General features: G+C 43.5%; 1 protein-coding gene across 2 annotated transcripts in view; it reads right to left on the bottom strand.

Moving 5' to 3' along the window:
• Positions 1–241: 241 nt before the first annotated feature.
• Positions 242–19313, bottom strand: part of LOC106605290 (myotubularin-related protein 11-like) — a 36219-nt gene continuing 17147 nt past the window's right edge. For both annotated transcript variants that reach the window (XM_045718425.1, XM_014200763.2), the window contains 15 exons: positions 18912–19048; positions 18603–18672; positions 18220–18359; positions 11558–11642; positions 10061–10208; positions 9747–9834; positions 9283–9371; positions 8817–8941; positions 6394–6472; positions 5853–5923; positions 4649–4821; positions 4311–4481; positions 3778–3996; positions 2904–3227; positions 242–2562 (listed from right to left, as the gene is read on the bottom strand). In XM_045718425.1, coding sequence (XP_045574381.1) covers positions 2128–2562; positions 2904–3227; positions 3778–3996; positions 4311–4481; positions 4649–4821; positions 5853–5923; positions 6394–6472; positions 8817–8941; positions 9283–9371; positions 9747–9834; positions 10061–10208; positions 11558–11642; positions 18220–18359; positions 18603–18672; positions 18912–19048 — 2354 coding nt within the window. In that variant the 3' untranslated portion in view covers positions 242–2127. The remainder of the gene's footprint in view (positions 2563–2903; positions 3228–3777; positions 3997–4310; positions 4482–4648; positions 4822–5852; positions 5924–6393; positions 6473–8816; positions 8942–9282; positions 9372–9746; positions 9835–10060; positions 10209–11557; positions 11643–18219; positions 18360–18602; positions 18673–18911; positions 19049–19313) is intronic.

Raw genomic sequence — 19313 nt, 5'->3', positions numbered from 1 at the left:
CTCCAGTACCCCTACACACTGAATAAGGTAAATACTGTAAATACTTGCATTCTCGTGTTCTTTAGCTCTCATCACAGTTCGAGGTTTTTATTCTTACTTGTATTTTTTTATTCAATCATCTACTGTATATTAATTTCATTTCATTTTTGGATGGCGCTCTCAAGGTAAGAATGTAACTGTAGTGTTTTACACCTGTTGTATCATGTGCACGTGACTTTGAAACTTGAAAGCAAAGATTTTATGACCTTATAATACAGTTTATTAATCAGGATCCTAACATGCTGATACAAAAAATATGTACATCTGGCAAATCATTTTGTCATTCGTACCAAAACATTTAAATATATAATAGTGTATAGATACAGGAAGTAGGGTTGCATGCAGAAAGGGACTTTCATTTTCTCTTTGTATAGCCAATGCCATTAGGGAATGTGATGACTGTGTTTTTTCCATGGAAGACAAGAGCAAAAGTACTGGCATCAAATCCAAAAACAACCTGATATTCAGTAACTGATATCAAACAGTGTGCTGTGATATTCAACAATGAATATTTACAGCCATTGAATAATTCTAAATGCTCTCGTACTGAGGCATAGGAATGACTGTAGGTAATACAAGAGTGATGTACACCAATGTAAGTCATATACATTACCACCTTCAGCCTTTATATTTCATAATAAACATAATGAGACATTTCAGTGAGAAATCCATTGTATGCCAGCCAGAAACCCTTTCATACTATGTCACACAATACAAGTACTTCTCAGCATGGAAATGCTCGTTTTGTATAAACATACAGTACATCCTTGTAGTCTGAAGAGTGTTACAGTATATGGAAATCATGCCAGTGTATTTGCTGCTTAATATCCACATCATGCAAACAACAATCTGGCTGGACTGAGTAGCTCAGTCCCAATAGCTCACTGGGCTTTGAATGAAATGACGCATTTAGAAGTCCTTGACCTGAATGCTAGCTGCATACGAAACTAGCAGTCAGGACAAGTAATGAAAAAAGACACTATTGAATTAAAAAAAAAAAAAAGTAGCTTACCTTAAAAAAACTACATCTAGAAGAACCGAATAAAAGTAAATAATAAATATGAACAATCAGAACAATGACACCATAAAGGGGGGGAAGAGTAATACTCATCTTGGTCCCGACCACTTAAAAATGTATCGTTAAATATTCTGAAATTCATACGCAACCAAAGTTGGTCAATAATACTTAGAAATCTCAATAGAGATGCACAGACCATAGAAATAACAGCACTTTTACCTCAATCATGCACACTTACAGCAATATTAACTGACCATGGCCATATTCTGAAAAACAGGGTTATGATACAGAGTTCACTACTAGCATGCATGCAAGTATAAAGATATGGGAACAGTACCAAAATAGCTCCAGTGCCCTAAATTCCAGATCAAATTTACTGCATGTTTTTTGTGACGCCAATGTCTGTCCCTAGTGTTTACTTGGTGAACAGCTCTCTGTATTTTTCCTCTCAAGGCTGAGTTGGTTTTGGAATTGTGGGTTATTGTCACTCAAAAGGAGCGAAGAGTCAGGACAACAGTCCTATTATAGCTGTCTGGTCAAGAATGAAGGTTGTCACTCAGTTGAAATCATGATTCTAAAAACAGCTGAAGTCTGATCAATAGAAGTATTTGATTCCATATTTCAGCCAACGACTCATTATTTGATCAGTCACCATCAGCCCTTACTCTTTTTAGGTATTAGCTTGCTGCTTTTAGAAACATCAATACGTTCTTAGAGGATGCTGATCAGACCATCACTTCGGGTGTCATATTCAGGAAAACAAGACAATTTGTTACAAGTTAAACAATCTTTCAGAAACATTCCAAATACTATTTGTGCTTTGCACTGCTCAATGCATTATTACTGCAGTTTAGTCTCTCCTCCCTGCTCAGTACATGACTCTCTTCATCTTGTTATGGCCTCAAAGCCCCTCAAACAGGCCTTGACAGGAAAATCCCATCTGGTTCCACCCAGAGATCAGGTGTCGGGGAAGGAAATAGAGTCTTGGAGGGTGTGTATAGGTTCTAGAGTTCTGAGCCAGGGGGAACAGTTTGTACCATTTGTGCTGACTGAGAGCGGACACCCAGAGCTCAGGAACCCAGTGAAGGACCGTTGCTCTTGGGCAGCTTGGCATTATTATTGGGCGCGGGGAAGTAACGCTGGTCTGGACGGGCCTCTGAAGAGGATGGGTGGCCAAATAGGAATGTGTGCTTGCTGCTGTCTCTCTGGCCAGGTCTAGAAAGAGGGGAAGAGGAAGCTGGAGGAACCCTGGGTTGGAGGTTCAAGATAGGGGGCATGGTTCTAGAGACAACCGGCCCAGGGGTTCTGCAGGCTGGGAAGAGGAAGGTGCTATTGTTGGTGTTCTGGTTGAGGTTGGAGTCTGTCCGACGGGGCTCCTGTGTCTTGGCTGGGACTGTGTTAGTGGTGCTGGAGGCCAACGCCAGCTTGTCTCTAAGCTGCTGGACCTCCCAGGCTAGCCGTTCCACTGGGTGCTGGGTGGATGAGGAGATGGGGTGGGAGAAAGCCTGAAGGCACAACATAGCCAGGGTTTCTGTTAGTTTATAATACCATCATGACTGCAGCCATCCATGAGGAACTAATTGTAGTTTCTGATGTGACCAGCAAAAATTAGAAGCTTGTCCAGTACAACGTTGCATCAAATATTCAGTTGAATAAAAATATTAATTTCAATTTCTTACTACATTTTTTATGCAATACCTCTAGCTGAAATCCTTTTTCAGAATCCGAGTTCAAAGTTAATTTTGATCTCCCACCCACAAACCAGTAGAGTAGGCTATTATAAACATCCCCATGGCAACAGTGTTTTAGGCTCTAGTAGTGAGAATGATCCTCCTTCCTTATGTACCTGAGCATGAAGAGCCCCGCGGAGGTAGCAGTCCCTCCACACACCTAAGCAGGGCCCCAGGAGCAAGGGCAGCAGAGGCTCATAGGGGTCCAGGGGCCCCTGGAGACCGGCTATGGTGGTGTGGCCCTGGGGGAGCTCTGTGAGGGCCCAGGCCTTCAGAAGCCTCTCCAGGCCCGGCAGGTTCTCTGAGGAGGACCCCCCTCTCCGGTGGCTCTTCCGGTAGACGCCTGAGCCCCCTCCGCTGCGCCAGGGCAGGAGGTTAGCAGAGCAGGAGAAGGAGCCCCTGGAGAGCAGGAACACAGAGCCTGGTGCGCTGTCACTCAGCTGAGAGAGGGAGGGAGAGAAGAGAGAAATAGGGAGGAAGAGATAGATGGAGATTAATACGTTGAAATATCCCTTATGTATCTTAAGGGCGGCAGGTAGTCTAGTGGTTAGAGCGTTGGGCCAGTAACCGAAAGCTGGCTGGATCAAACCCCTGAGCTGACAAGGTAAAAATCTGTCCTACTGCCCCTGAACAAGGCAGTTAACCCACTGTTCTTAGGCCGTCACTGTAAATAAGAATTTGTTCTTAACTGACTTGCCTAGTTAAATAAAGGTTCAATTAAAAGAAAATATATAATTAAGCCTGTTGCAATACTGAGACCTACCACACGGAGGTGCAGTGGGCCTGTGCTCTTTCCTCATCATGGCTGTTAATATTTATGTGTGTGTGTGAGCGGGGTGGCTTTTGTAAGACAAGAGCTCATTAAAATAGCAATTGAGTTACTAAGCACTCTAACATGAATGATCAAATGCATGATTTGCATTTATATTGTGTTTTTCACACTCCTAGCGCCTGGCTGTATACCCCATAACAACATCCTCTCTCCCCTACCCTGTGTGCCTCAGGGTTGGTGTTGAGGTTGCCGTTGAATAGGGGCTGTGGCAGGGCGGGCAGAGACACTGGCTGGGTGAAACGTTCCCGTCTCTGGCTGCTGTACTGCAGAGCCCAGTCCCACACAGGGGGCAGAGGGGGGTCTGAGGAGTCTGGGAAGGAGCCCCTGGGTACCACGTCTCTCCAGCCGTTCACTGGAGTGTAACTCTGGGATAGGTTCTGGGAGAGACAAGAAGGGATGGAGGAAGAAAAGGTGAGAGAACAGTGATTCGTCTGATTCAATCTGAGCTCATTCAAGAGTTATCGTTGAAGACGATCTGACCTGATGCATGTGTGGGATTGAAAATGACGTGGACTCGCCTCGCAAATCAACCGCTTTAATCTAAGATGGTTTACAGAATTTACGACTTTCAAACCTTGATACAGGTATTTCCAACTTTTTCCATGTTAGCCTACAGTAGCATACCTACAGTGTATCTTATCTAGTACTACAGCTTCAGCATTAGCGGGGGTGTTGCTGAACAGTGGCCTACCTGTGAACGTTTGCACCTCTCCCTGTGGCAGTTGGCCAGAAAACTGCTGAAGAGGGGCAGGTGGAAGCTGTCATGGAGGGCCAGCAGGAAGTCCCCTGTCAGCTGGAAGCGGGACGGGTATTGGACCCACAGCTGCCACACACAGTCCAGAAAGAGCAGGAACACTGGTGCCTAGTGGGGACAAAACACAGGGTTAAGAAAGGGAAGAAAGATCACCACAGACAAATGACTGGCATTAAACGCTGTGTCCTAATGCAAATAGTTTCCTCTCCTTGCCTTTTTTCCTCTATGACCACTGATAGGTGAGTTGACTGATAGGTGACAGCTTATCCTCTCACCTCTTCCTTGTCGCTGTCCCTGTGGTAGTTGATGCGGCTGAGGAAGCGGTGTCCGGCCATCACCCACTCCTTCTGCACCAGACCCTGGAAGCCCGCTCTGGTCCTGCAGTGGGGGTCACACATCACCTGGACCAGACTGGACACCACACAGGTCATGTCCCGGTCTTCCGCCTCTGCACACAACAGGAGGAAATAGACCATCAATAATCATTTGTAACTGAATACAGTAACAGAACACATTTTCAGGGCTCAGATATCAGAGGATAAGATAAGTGTATAAAAAACAACACAACATGACAATCCAAATGCCACAGTCTCACATCAGCCCCCCCCCGTGGACTAGAATAGAACTTCTCCCAAATCCACACATCTGGTTGCCAGGTTTTTTCTAACCACAGGCAAGGGGGATTGTTGGCTGGGCCTGTCTGAAAATGCCATTGGGTCATTTCTCCAGTCATTTACTTGTGTTCAGGACACTGTCAGCTCTGTGGTTTTAGGGGGGTGATATACAACCCTCTTCTCCAAAAAGCCCACTTGAGGCTGGCCAGACAACACAACTCATACGGGGGAAGGGAAAATCACAGAGCAGTAGCAGCCGTTGTTCATTTGACACAGAGTTCTGTTGACTTTTCAGTCTGTGGTAGCTGCCTTAGGTATCAACAGACTAGGACTGACGCTCACAGCCCAATTATATGTGTCAGTACATGAAGTCATGTAATAATAATGTATGAACATAGTTGTATTTAGTCAAGAACGTCTGTAGCTTGCCATAAGACTGTTCTCTCTCATAATAGACTGTAATATTACACTTATCTCTCCAAGGCTGTGGTCGCCAGCCTGGGTGCCAGACTATTTATGTTCAACATCGCTAGTTCGCTGCGTCCTTGCCTTATGTGGCAAGACAACCACAAGCTGGCTAAAACAGACAGACTGGCACCCACCTTGAACTTCCAACACACTACAGTAAACTTCCACAACTAAGTGAGCCAGTCAGCATGACAGTATGGTACACTACCATAACACAATCTCACCAGACACAATAGACTTACCACCTGCTGTATTAGTGTCCTGGTAGAGTAGTGCTTCTAAAGTACGAGTCTCCTTCTGGGTAAGCCCTAATGCCGCTTTAATGAGGGACGCAGCGTGAATAATAAATAAACGGATTGAATATTCGGTACTGCTTGGCCCTCGTCACGTGACTCACCTTGAAGCACCACGGTCAGGTGACCTCCGCGGAGCAGGCAGGCCACCTCAGCAGCTTTCCTCAGACAGCACCTGGGGTGGGAGCAGAGCAGCATGCTAATCAGGCTAATGCTATGCTACTTTCACAGTTATAGCTGGTTTCAGCACATAGACGCTTCAACATCCACGTGTGTAAGCCTGTAAAAGAGCTATGCACTAGGTCTTGGTCTACTGTGTAGATATAAAAAGCTCCCACAGAGCTACATTCAACATCCATGTGTGTAGGCCTATTATAGCCTCATGCTAAAGGTATGTTCTGTAACAGTATGTTAGAGCATTCCAATTCTGCTTACAGCTAATGTAACACAATAAAGCCACATATTCAACCAGGGCTAGGCTAATGTGCTATAATGGTACATTCATCCTACATCAACATTGCGTTACAGGCTATTCACTATCATTACTAGGTAGACATAAAAAAAATCGACCACATCAATGTAGGCCCAGCACATTTATTACAGATGGTTTATTGCTTTGATGAGAAGCCAATCAGGACCTCTCACCTGGTGTAGTCCAGCCAATGGGTGCTCTCCAGCGTAGACAGCCATTTGTCATCTGGCACAGACACAGATGTGGAGATGTCTGTGGACCAACACAGAAGACAAAGAAACCTTGTTCGTGTTTTGTCGAAGGAGCCTTATTGTACATAAATTAGAGTGGGGATTTTAAGTTTTAAGATATACTATTGCACCTGAAATCTTTAAATAAGATCCATAGCTCTACATATCAAATGAGTTTGGTTGTAAATAAATATCTTCTGAAGACATATTGTTTAAGTCTTAAAAAAATATTTCACAATTGTTAAGGTAGCTCAAACATGACATGATGAGTGAGGCCCATAGATTTCTGTGGTTGTTGTCTATCCAAATCCCTCAGCCTTGTGTAAAGGTATCCCACAATAAACCAAACAATGTGAGCATTGTGTTGGCAATGTGTGAGCCATGGGAGTCAGTGACCTTTGGTGTGCCCTGCCTTGACAATGTGAACTCCACATCAGCACAACAGAGAGGGTGTTGTCTAGGAAACTAGTTGTCTCCTAGTCTAGATAAGGGTCTCTCATAGCTTTTTTGACTTCTCACAGCATTACAGGACGAAGCGTCAGGAAAAACATGCCACCATCACATGGTGCTCACATATCGTAAAATTTGCATATCGCTACATATTCGTTGCCAAACCCACTGGATCCAGGTCATCTATAAGTCTTTGCTAGGTAAAGCCCCGCCTTATCTCAGCTCACTGGTCACCATAGCAACACCCACCCGTAGGACGCACTCCAGCAGGTATATTTCACTGGTCATCCCCAAAGCCAACACCTCTTTTGGCCGCCTCTCCTGCCAGTTCTCTGCTGCCAATGACAGGAACGAATTGCAAAAAGCACTGAAGCTGGAGACTCTCTAACTTTAAGCATCAGCTGTCAGAGCAGCTTACCGATCACTGTACCTGTACACAGCCAATCTGTAAATAGCACACCCAACTACCTCATCCCCATATTGTTATTTAACTTTTTGCTCTTTTGCACCCCAGTATCTCTACTTGCACATCATCATCTGCACATCTATCACTCCAGTGTTAATGCTAAATTCGAATTATTTCACCTCTATGGCCTATTTATTGCCTTACCTCCCTAATCTTCTACATTTGCACACACTGTACATAGATTTTTCAATTGTGTTATTGACTGTACGTTTGTTTATGTGTAACTCTGTGTTGTCGTTTTTGTCGCACTGCTTTGCTTTATCTTGGCCAGGTCGCAGTTGTAAATGAGAACTTGTTCTCATCTGGCCTACCTGGTTAAATAAAGGTGAAATAAAAATACATTTTATTTTATTTTTTAAATGAGTAGTGTACGCCAGTGGTGGAAAAAGTACCCAACTTTCATACTTGCGTAAAAGTAAAGATAACTTTGACTCAAGTAAAAGTGAAAATCTCCCAGTAAAATACTACTTGGGTAAAAGTCTAAAAGTATTTGGTTTGAAATGTACTTAAGTATCAAAAGTAAAAGTATAAATCATTAAACATTTCTTATATTAAGCAAACTAGACAACACGATTTTCTTGTTTTTTTAATTTATGGATAGCCAGGGGCACAGTTCAACACTCAAACATAATTTACAAATTAAGCATTTGTGTTTAGTGAGACTGCCAGATAAGAGGCAGTAGGGATGACCAGGGATGTTCTCTTGATAAGTGTGTGAATTAGACAATTTTCCTGTCCTGCTAAGCGTTCAAAATGTAACGAGTACTTTTGGGTGTCAGGGAAAATGTAAGGAGTAAAAAGTACATCATTTTCTTTAGGAATGTAGTGGAGTAAACGTAAAAGTTGGCAAAAATATAAACAGTAAAGTAAAGTACAGATACCACAAAAAACTACTTAAGTAGTACTTTAAAGTATTTTAACACCACTGGTGTACGCTTATATGAGGGGGTATACATTGATTTATTGAGGATCCAATTGAATCCAAATCCGTAATTTCAGGAGGTAAATTGGTGTCTGGGGTCTTGTTATCTGGATGTGATCTCTACTAACCTACCATCTCTGTCTCAGTAGCATTGTAATGGGAAACACATGGAAATAGATTAACACCACTTTATGTCCTCTATAAAATCTGCATGCCCACTGTCCCTCAGGGCTAGAGTGCCCCTCCATAGATGCGGTGTAAAACCTGTGCTAAAGCGAATGAATTTGTCAACAAATAAAAAAGACGGCACGGGGGAGGCAAGGGGAGAGCTTGCCAATGAAACTGGCAACTCCAATCAAACGTCTATCAGGCTATCACGTGAAACAAAAACAGAATACACTCCTATGTTTAAATGCACTGTAGCAACATTTTGACCAACATTTTATCCAGTGTGGGTCTTTGTGAGATACATTAAAACACAGACTAATACACTTGTCTTTCCAAAAGGTGCAAAAGGTCTGTACCGACCTCCCAGACACAGAGCCCGTAGGCGGGTGTGTGCCAGCTGTATGTCTGTAGGTGAAGGCATCTCGTCTCCCAGCTCCACCACCACACATAGAGACTGGCCCCCAAACAGGATCAACTCCAGGTTCCTACAGTAACACCCCCACAGGACAAACAGACAGGGACCCCTTAGCATTATTCTCTGTGATTAGACATGTCACATTCCATCACTTTGTAACCATAGCCCTCAGACATCTCAGACATGCACAAGGAATAGCATTCAACGATAGCCTGCTAACCTGTCCCATCTCAGGAATGGTAACATGTACACGATTACAGGTTAGTTTTGACTTACAAATTCTTGTGTGAAGCAATAGCCTTTGGCATAAAAACAAACAACAGTATTACTATGTTAATCTCTCTCTATCTTCCTCCGCCTCTCTCTCTCTCACACACACACACACACACACACACAAACACGCACACACACCTGATGTCATCCTTCTCATGGTAGATGTTGTTCTGGAAGCTGGCCATCCGAAGCAGGTCACTGCCACGAGGATGTCGCCAACACCAGCGCTGGAGGATAACAGTCACAGATTTAGACACAACGTGGTCTCAATAGTAATGGTTTTTGGATATGTTCTGAAATCCCTGTATGAGTTCTTAGTGACCAGGGCATGAGATTTTAACTGAGTTTTCTTACATGACTGATATTGTGGGGTCATATGATGAGAGGTAAAGTTGTACTTACAGGAATGACTGATATTGATGAGTGGTAAAGTTGTACTTACAGGAATGACTGATATTGATGAGTGGTAAAGTTGTACTTACAGGAATGACTGATATTGATGAGTGCTAGAGTTCTACTTACAGGAATGACTGATATTGATGAGTGGTAAAGTTCTACTTACAGGAATGACTGATATTGATGAGTGGTAGAGTTCTACTTACAGGAATGCGTCCCTCGTTGAAATGGGCAAAGGTCTTCTTCAGCTCAGTGTCTAGAACTTTCTGAGGGACCACGTTGAACTTGGGCAGACTGACATGAAATAGGAGAAAATGACATTAACCATTGCAAGTTTAACGGGCATTTGGGCTAGGACACTGACTATACACCAGGAGCACAGTGTGCACAGGCTTCTGTTCCAGCCCAACACTAACAGGACCAGAGTGGGCAACTATATCATGTATTTTATATTTTTCACTAATAAAGTTCCAAACAGGTTAACCACCAGGAAGCATCAGATGGTGGGTGTATAGGCTACCTTGTGGACATCTCAAAGCGGTCATTGACAGAGCTGACCCTCCAGCCGCAAGTCCCGGTCCTCTCTAGTTCCTGCTCCCAGTCCGACAAACTATCAAACCAGTTCATCTGGGCGTCACGCCTACGGTTACTTAGAAACTGCTTCATCTCTGGGGGGGGAAGAGAGAGGGGGTGGTGGAGAGATTTAGCTTCCTTGAGAAAAGCCACACTGAAACATTGGTTATGCTGATTTGATGTGTATCACTATTAATACATTTTTATATCACGTTTAAAGCTGCATTATGTAACTTTTTGGGCAACACGACCAAATTCACATAGAAATGTGTGTTATAGATATGCCATTCTCATTAAAAGCAAGTCTAAGAAACGTTAGATCTGTTCTATGCGTGCTATTTCTATGGTTCCCGTTCTTAAGTTTAGTTTTTGCGTCTTTTACTTTCGGTTTTGTACACCAGCTTCAAACAGCTGAAAATACTATATTTTTGGATATTGAAAATATATTTCACAGCGGTTTAGATGGAACAATGATTCTCTACACTATACTTGCTTGTTTTGTCACAAACTGAAATTAGGGGAACTATTAGAATTTTAGCAACCAGGAAATGGCGGAGTGATTTCTGCATAGTGTATCTTTAATGCTACTCTATTCAGCTAGAGTGAAAGTTTGAAAACTCAAGACTAATTGTGGTTGTAGGTCAGGGTTTTGCAGTTGTTTGGTGTATAGACCTGAACTGAACACATCCTGACCACACTTGAACCTTTGACAGGGTTCAGCAGGGTGATGTTTCAGATAGCTTAACATTAGAGCTGCCCGAGAGCTAGCTGGATGTATCATGGCCAGTGTAGCGTAGCGTAGCATTGAATAGCATTACATATTAGCATGGTGTATAGTAGTGGCTCATGTTTCTGTATACAGTATGTTCTGTCCAGTCAGATATTCACTGTAATGGTGAAAACCAAGTGACTTCTTTTATATTTTGTGTCTGCACTTGTAACTTTCAGTTTATATATATATATATATATATATATATATATATATATCTTTTGAAATATTTGATGACATAAAAGGTCCAACCTTTTCAACATGTAATACAAAAAAAATACAGTAATACAGTTTCTTTCTTGTATGTCTAACAAACCCCTCTAATGCTTTCAATATGTGAAGAGCTTCAGTGCACTGTACTAAAAACAGTATGTTCTTTCTTTTTTGGGGGGGAGATCTTTGAGAGCCAGAGATAATACCTGTAAGCTTGAGATCTTATCAAGGGCCTGCCTGTAATAGCAATTATTTCCAGCCCCATAACCCTTCGGACAAAAATAGATGTGTGTGTGTGTGTGTGTGTGTGTATTTGTATGTTTGCGGGTGTATGAATGACTCATGAAGAAATTATTCCAAGTATCTGTACGACTTCTAAAATACTTTAGTTATTTGTACTCAGAATGTACTCTCTTCAATGTGACTTTTTTAATAAAGTATTCCAGTGCGTGTGTGACTCACCAACACTCCCCAGGGCTGCGTTCTGGAAGGAGAGGACAGTCCCTGGCTTCAGAGGCTGGTAGGTCTTGGCAATGGTGTACGTTATCTGAGGAAGAAACAACAAGACTCAGTCTGCTGATCAGCATGACAAAGTGCATCAGCTTTCAACATAGAGGGAGGCCCTGTATGCCTGATCACAATGACCTAGCAGACACATCAGGTTCTCTAATCACAGGGTACATGCTGCATAATAGCCATTTGACTCAAATCACAACCCTCTGAAGTCAACCTTCAAATAAGGAGACGCTGAGCATGCTACATGGTAATTATTATATAGGTGCTAAATGTGCTTTAAAGGTCATTATGTATTTAATCACAAGGACTCAGTATACTAAAATATACACACACATGCTGACATAGAGTACAGTGCATTTGGAAAGTATTCAGACCCCTTGACTTTTTCCACATTTTGTTACGTTACAGCCTTATTCTAAAATGGATTAAAATGTTTTTCCTCATCAATCTACAGTACACACACTACTTCATAATGACAAAGGCAAATTTATATATATAAAAAAAATTAAATACCGTATTTACATAAGTATTCAGACCCTTTGCTATGAGACTCGAAATTGAGCTCAGGTGCATCCTGTTTCTATTGATCATTCTTGAGATGTTTCTACAACTTGATTGGAGTCCACCTGTGGTAAATTCTATTGACTGGACATGATTTGGAAAGGCACACACCTGTCTATATAAGGTCCCACAGTTTACAGTGCATGTCAGAGCAAAAACCAAGCCATGAGGTCGAAGGAATTGTACGAAGAGCTCTGAGACAGGATTGTGTCGAGGCACAGATCTGGCGAAAAGTAACAAAACATTTCTGCAGCATTGAAGGTCCCCAAGAACACAGTGGCTTCCATCATTCTTAAATGGAAAAAGTTAGGAAGCACCAAGACTCTTCCTAGACCTGGCTGCCCAGCCAAACTGAGCAATCGGGGGAGAAGGGCCTTGGTCAGGGAGGTGACCAAGAAGCCGATGGTCACTCTGACAGAGCTCCAGAGTTCCTCTGTGGAAATGGGAGAACCTTCCAGAAGGACAACTATCTCTGCAGCACTCAACCAATCAGGCCTTTATGGTAGAGTGGCCAGACGGAAGCCACTTCTCAGTAAAAGGCACATGACAGCCCCTTGGAGTTGGCCAAAAGGCACCGAAAGGACTCTCAGTCCATGAGAAAGAAGATTCTCTGTTTTGATTAAACTAAGATTGAACTCTTTGGTCTAAATGCCAAGCGTCACGTCTGGAGGAAACCTGACACCATCCCTACGGTGAAGCATGGTGGTGGCAGCATCATGCTGTGGAGATGTTTTTCAGCGGCAGGGACTGGGAGACTTGTCAGGATCGAGGGAAAAGTGAACGGAGCAAAGTATAGAGAGATCCTTGATGAAAACCTACTCCAGAGTAGGGCTGTTACGGTGACTGTATTACTGCAACACTGGCAGTCACGAGTCATGAAGGCAGTCAGTCAAATTCCACGTGACCCTTTAGTCACGGTAATTGGGTTTCTCCAAGCTCTGATGCTCCCAAACATGCTAACTGCCTGCTACTCTATTGTCCCTCTAATCACGCTGACATCAATGCAAATGTAATCGAAAATATAATCAAACACTTCTTGAGAGCCTATGAGCTTATGTTTATGCAATTGCGTGAGAAAACAGGTTGATGGCCTCTATTATAAAGAGGAGGATCCCATCAGCTTTCTATAGGCTAGGCCAACTATATTTATTTCTCAACTTTCCTAATATTAAGCACATTGTTTCTCTTTACAACAGGAGTATAGCCTGCCTAACTGGCATGAAAATGAACTACAGAAAAATCTGCTCCCTTCACTACTTAAGTGCATAGATTACATTTATTTTTTTCCCCTGCCACTGTTTCGAGACAGGTGCATGATAATGGTCCATTCTAAGACTAAAATCAAGATAGTCTGATGGGTGACAATATTAGCCTATCACTTGTGAATTATATATTATCACTTGTGAATGACGCCCAGCTTAAGACAAGAAACAAAGCCTTTTTTTGAAATCATAGTCACACACCTCATGTAGCCTAGCTCATAGGCCTATATGTTTTGATAAGGTTTGTGCCAAATAACTTCTTAAAATTAAGCAGATTAATCCACTTTACAAGGGGCATAGAGCCTAACTGGCAGGTATAAGCAGTGCGTGAGTTTCAAGTTTGGGGAAGATAATTTTCACCATAAAAATGCACCTTTATAATAAAAGCATTACATACTTATAATGTGAATAAATAGCCTAATAGTTTATCAACATTTTAAGCTAAACGTTTTGATCTTTTGCATCAACCTCATTGCGTAAAAAAGTATTTTTGATGCAACTGGTTGTATTAATTTGGGATCTATCGCATCCCACAACTGTCCAAGACTATGTTTGTAATATTTATTTCTCGCACAGAATAACTCAACTTTTGTACTATGGGGGATAGTAGATTGACATAGGCTAGTGCTTTTGCTATTCGTTTGGCATACTCATCTTGTTGGCTGACGAAACGTAAATGTGGACAGTTCTTCCAATATCTTCAATATGCAACTCGGAATTGGATAAGGACGCCCACAGTTGCGTACCCGATGTGTCTGTCTTCACTTGTAGCCTGTGAGGAAGACCTGATGTGATGGAGAGCCATGTGAGTGAGAGGTGCTATGAAGCACGCAGCACTCAGGGAGAAGGGAATTCAAATTATTATAATCTCAGCAAAAAAAGAAACGTCCTCTCAGTGTCAACTGCGTTTATTTTCAGCAAATTTAACATGTGTAAATATTTGTATGAATATAACAAGATTCAACATCTGAGACAAAAACTGAACAAGTTCTAACAGAAATTGAATAATGTGTCCCTGAACAAAGTGGGGGTCAAAATCAAAAGTAACAGTCAGTATCTGGTGTGGCCACCAGCTGCATTAAGTACTGCAGTGCATCTCCTCCTCATGGACTGCACCAGATTTGCCAGTTCTTGCTGTGAGATGTTACCCCACTCTTCCACCAAGGCACCTGCAAGTTCCCAGAAATTTCTGGGGGGGAATGGCCCTAGCCCTCACCCTCTGATCCAACAGGTCCCAGATGTGCTCAATGGGATTGAGATCCGGGGTCTTCGCTGGCCATGGCAGAACACTGACATTCCTGTCTTGCAAGAAATCATGCACAGAACGAGCAGTATAGCTGGTGGCATTGTCATGCTGGAGGGTCATGTCAGGATGAACCTGCAGGAAGGGTACCACATGAGGGAGGAGGATGTCTTCCCTGTAACGCACAGCGTTGAGATTGCCTGCAATGACAACAAGCTCAGTCCAATGATGCTGTGACACACCGCCCCAGACCATGACGGACCCTCCAGCTCCAAATCGATCCCGCTCCAGAGTACAGACCTCGGTGTAACGCTCATTCCTTCAACGATAAACGTGAATCCGACCATCACCCCTGGTGAGACAAAACCGTGACTCATCAGTGAAAAGCACTTTTTGCCAGTCCTGTCTTGTCCAGCAACGGTGGGTTTGTGCCCATAGGCAACGTTGTTGCCGGTGATGTCTGGTGAGGACCTGCCTTACTACAACAGGCCTACAAGCCCTCAGTCCAGCCTCTCGCAGCCTATTGCGGACAGTCTGAGCACTGATGGAGGGATTGTGCGTTCCTGGTGTAACTCGGGTAGTTGTTGTTGCCATCCTGTACCTGTCCCGCAGGTGTGATGTTCGGATGTACCAATCCTGTGCAGGTGTTGTTACACGTGGTCTGCCACTGCGAGGATGATCAGCTGTCCGTCCTGTCTCCCTGTAGCGCTGTCTTACGCGTCTCACAGTACGGAAATTGCAATTTATTGCCCTGGCCACATCTGCAGTCCTCATGCCTCCTTGCAGCATGCCTAAGGCACATTCACGCAGATGAGCAGGGACCCTGGGCATCTTTCTTTCAGTGTTTTTCAGAGTCAGTAGAAAGGCCTCTTTAGTGTCCTACATTATCATAACTGTGACCTTAATTGCCTACCGTCTGTAAGCTGTTAGTGTCTTAACGACCGTTCCACAGGTGCATGTTCATTAATTGTTTATGGTGCATTGAACAAGTCGAATCAAAGTTTATTTGTCACGTGCGCTGAATACAACAGGTAAAAGCAACAGTAAAATGCTTACTTACAGGCTCTAATCAATAGTGCAAAAAAGGTATTAGGTGAACAATAGGTAAGTAAAGAAATAAAGGCAACAGTAAAAAGACAGTGAAAAACAGTAGCGAGGCTATAAAAGTTGCGAGGCTACATACAGACACCAGTTAGTCAGGCATGGGAAATAGTGTTTAAACCCTTTACAATGAAGATCTGAGAAGTTATTTGGATTTTTACAAATTATCTTTGAAGGATAGGGTCCTGAAAAAGGGATGTTTCTTTTTTTGCTGAGTTTATTTAGCCCAAGCGCACAATGGCCACTGGCTGCAAAAGGCATGGATTTTGTTAGGGGGCATTACGGCCACACAAAGGGGATGCTGCCGGGAAATTCTAAGCATTATCAAGTGTTTGTCAAATTAAATGAGAGACTGATGAAGTGTGTACAACCTGCTCAAAAACAAAGCAGAGGGGCCTCCCGAGTGGTGCAATGGTTTCAAGGCACTGCATCGCAGTGCTAGCTGTGCCACTAGAGATTGAGGGTTCGAGTCCAGGCTCTGTCACAGCCGGCCATGACTGGGAGACCCATGGGGCGGCGCACAATTGGCCCAGCGTCGTCCAGGTTAGGGGAGGGTTTGGCCGGCAGGGATGTCCTTGTCCCATCGCGCACTAGCGACTGCTGTGGCGTTCCGGGCGCAGTGCACGCTGACACGGTCGCCAGGTGTTACGGTGTTTCCTCCGACACATTGGAGTAGCTGGCTTCTGGGTTAAGTGGGCATTGTGTCAAGAAGCAGTGCGGCTTGGTTGGGTTGTGTTTTGGAGGACGCACGGCTCTCGACCTTCGCCTCTCCTGAGTCCGTACGGGAGTTGCAGCGATGAGACAAGACTGTAACTACCAATTGGATAACACGAAATTGGGGAGAAAAAGGGGTAACAAAAAAAACTAAAAAACATGCCTTTCAAGCAACTTTTTTCAAATCATCATTAGAGTCGAGTCAGGCAGCCTTACAATTAATAATAAATCTAAACATATAGCCCAACATTTGTAGAACAACTAAAGTTAAATTAATAACTCTAAATTAGGCATACAGGAGTACCTATTTCTTTGTTAACTGCTCAATACAGAATAGCCACATGTGCGCAGTTCCTCAAATCGTTATGTGAAAAAATATCCTTTCTATTTTATTCAGCTTTGTTCAATTTTACTCTATAAAATAATGGCACAGAATTCTAAGCAAATCTTGTCTGCTAAACGAAGTAGTGTAGCCCACAGCCATATAGCAAAGCCAGATCAGGACTTAACATAAGGACATACATGGATTTATTGTGAAGGTGTAGGCTATATTACATGGATTTATTGTGAAGGTGTAGGCTATATTACATGGATTTATTGTGAAGGTGTAGGATATATTACATGGATTTATTGTGAAGGTGTAGGCTATATTACATGGATTTATTGTGAAGGTGTAGGCTATATTACATGGATTTATTGTGAAGGTGTAGGCTATATTACATGGATTTATTGTGAAGGTGTAGGCTATATTACATGGATTTATTGTGAAGGTGTAGGCTATATTACATGGATTTATTGTGAAGGTGTAGGCTATATTACATGGATTTATTGTGAAGGTGTAGGCTATATTACATGGATTTATTGTGAAGGTGTAGGCTATATTACATGGATTTATTGTGAAGGTGTAGGCTATATTACATGGATTTATTAGACTTTATAAAATGTAGACGTTCCAACAGTCTGTATCAGTGGCTTGTAGGCTGTGTGTGGAAGCCAGGAGTTGCTAAATGTGTTTATGTTAATTAACGGTAAATTACCGTGAAACCGGCAGTTATTTGCTTGACAATCACCGGCTGATGAAATTTCGTGACCTCCACAGCCCTACTGCAGAGCGCTCTGGACTTCAGACTGGGTCGAAGGTTCCCCTTCAAACAGGACAACGACCCTAAGCACACAGCCAAGACAACAGAGGAGTGGCTTCGGGACAAGTCTCTGAATGTCCTTGAGTGGCCCAGACAGAGCCCGGACTTTAACACGATCAAACATCTCTGTAGAGACCTAAAAATAGCTGTGCAGCGATGCTCTCCATCCAACCTGACAGAGCTTGAGAGGATCTGCAGAGAAGAATGGGAGAAACTCCCCAAATTCAGGTGTGTCAAGCTTGTAGTGTCATACCCAAGAACACCTGAGGCTGTAATTGCTGCCAAAGGTGCTTCAACAAAGTAAAGGGTCTGAATACTTATGTAAATGTGATATTTCCATTTTAAAAACCTGTTTTTGCTTTGTCATTATGGGGTATTGTGTGTAGATTGATGAGGGAAAAAATTATTTGATCAATTATAGAATAAGGCTGTAACGTAACAAAATGTGGAAAAAGTCAAGGGGTCTGAATACTTTCCGAATGCACTGTATACACGCACGCACGCACGCACACACACACACACACACACACACACACACAGACACATTCACACACAGACACACGCGCGCAGACACACACACACTACCTCCACAGCCTGTGTGTCGGGGGTGAGGCGGTCGAAGAGGAAGCAGAGAACACGCAGGTCCCGGCAGTACAACACCAGCTCCTCAGGAGTGAACTTCAGAGAGGAGCTAGCCGTCACCAGCTTGGTCCGGGATGGGCCCACTGCAGCACAGAGGTTACACAACCATCTTACAGTCAAAACCCAGGTACACAGAACACAGTACACCACTGATGGTTCATAGCTACAGCATCCTGTGTTAAGCCGAGTCTTGAATCGGGTTTAGGATATTACCGCTGTTTATTATTTATATCATTCATCAGATTTGTTTTACAAGTACATCTCTTGGCTCTCATAGAACAAAGGACTTTGGGACCACTACAGCCTAGTAGTTGTAGAAGCCTTACCAGCTACAACCTTCTCAATGGAGGCCAGGGCCACGTCATGGTCCCCCAGGAGCACAGGGTCTGCGTTGTCCTACATACGGAGTGTTAGAGGGATGGTACAAATATAGGTCAGTTTGTCTGATCAGGATTTTTTACACCAATGAATGGATGGTCTGAAAACGTTCTATATGATGTTGTTGATTGTGATGATGATGATAACGCCCACAAGCCTTCTTCTAGCAATAATACGGCATCATTACTACTTTCCTACTATGATAGCAGGTGAGCTGTCCTTCAACAGTCCATACTCAGAGCTAGTCCAGTACTCACGTCAGGTTTGGGGCTGTCCTGGGGCACAAAGGCCACTCTGAAGTGGGTACAGAAGAGAGTGCCAGACAGCCATCCGCCCCCCTCCTTGGCAGTTAGTTTCTTCCTCACCAACACAGCCCTCTGGAGCACACACTCTCCTGAGGAACACAGACAGGGGGTTTATGCTGGAGCACACACTCTCCTGGGGAACACAGACAGGGGGTTTATGCTGGAGCACACACTCTCCTGGGGAACACAGACAGGGGGTTTATGCTGGAGCACACACTCTCCTGGGGAACACAGACAGGGGGTTTATGCTGGAGCACACACTCTCCTGAGGAACACAGACAGGGGGTTTATGCTGGAGCACACACTCTCCTGAGGAACACAGACAGGGGCTTTTTGCTGGAGCACACACTCTCC

The sequence above is a fragment of the Salmo salar genome, chromosome ssa05 (assembly GCF_905237065.1).
Source record: "Salmo salar chromosome ssa05, Ssal_v3.1, whole genome shotgun sequence".
NCBI lineage: Eukaryota > Metazoa > Chordata > Actinopteri > Salmoniformes > Salmonidae > Salmo > Salmo salar.
The sequence above is the reverse complement of the archived record's forward strand: the minus strand, read 5'-3'. Positions and strand labels throughout refer to the sequence as shown.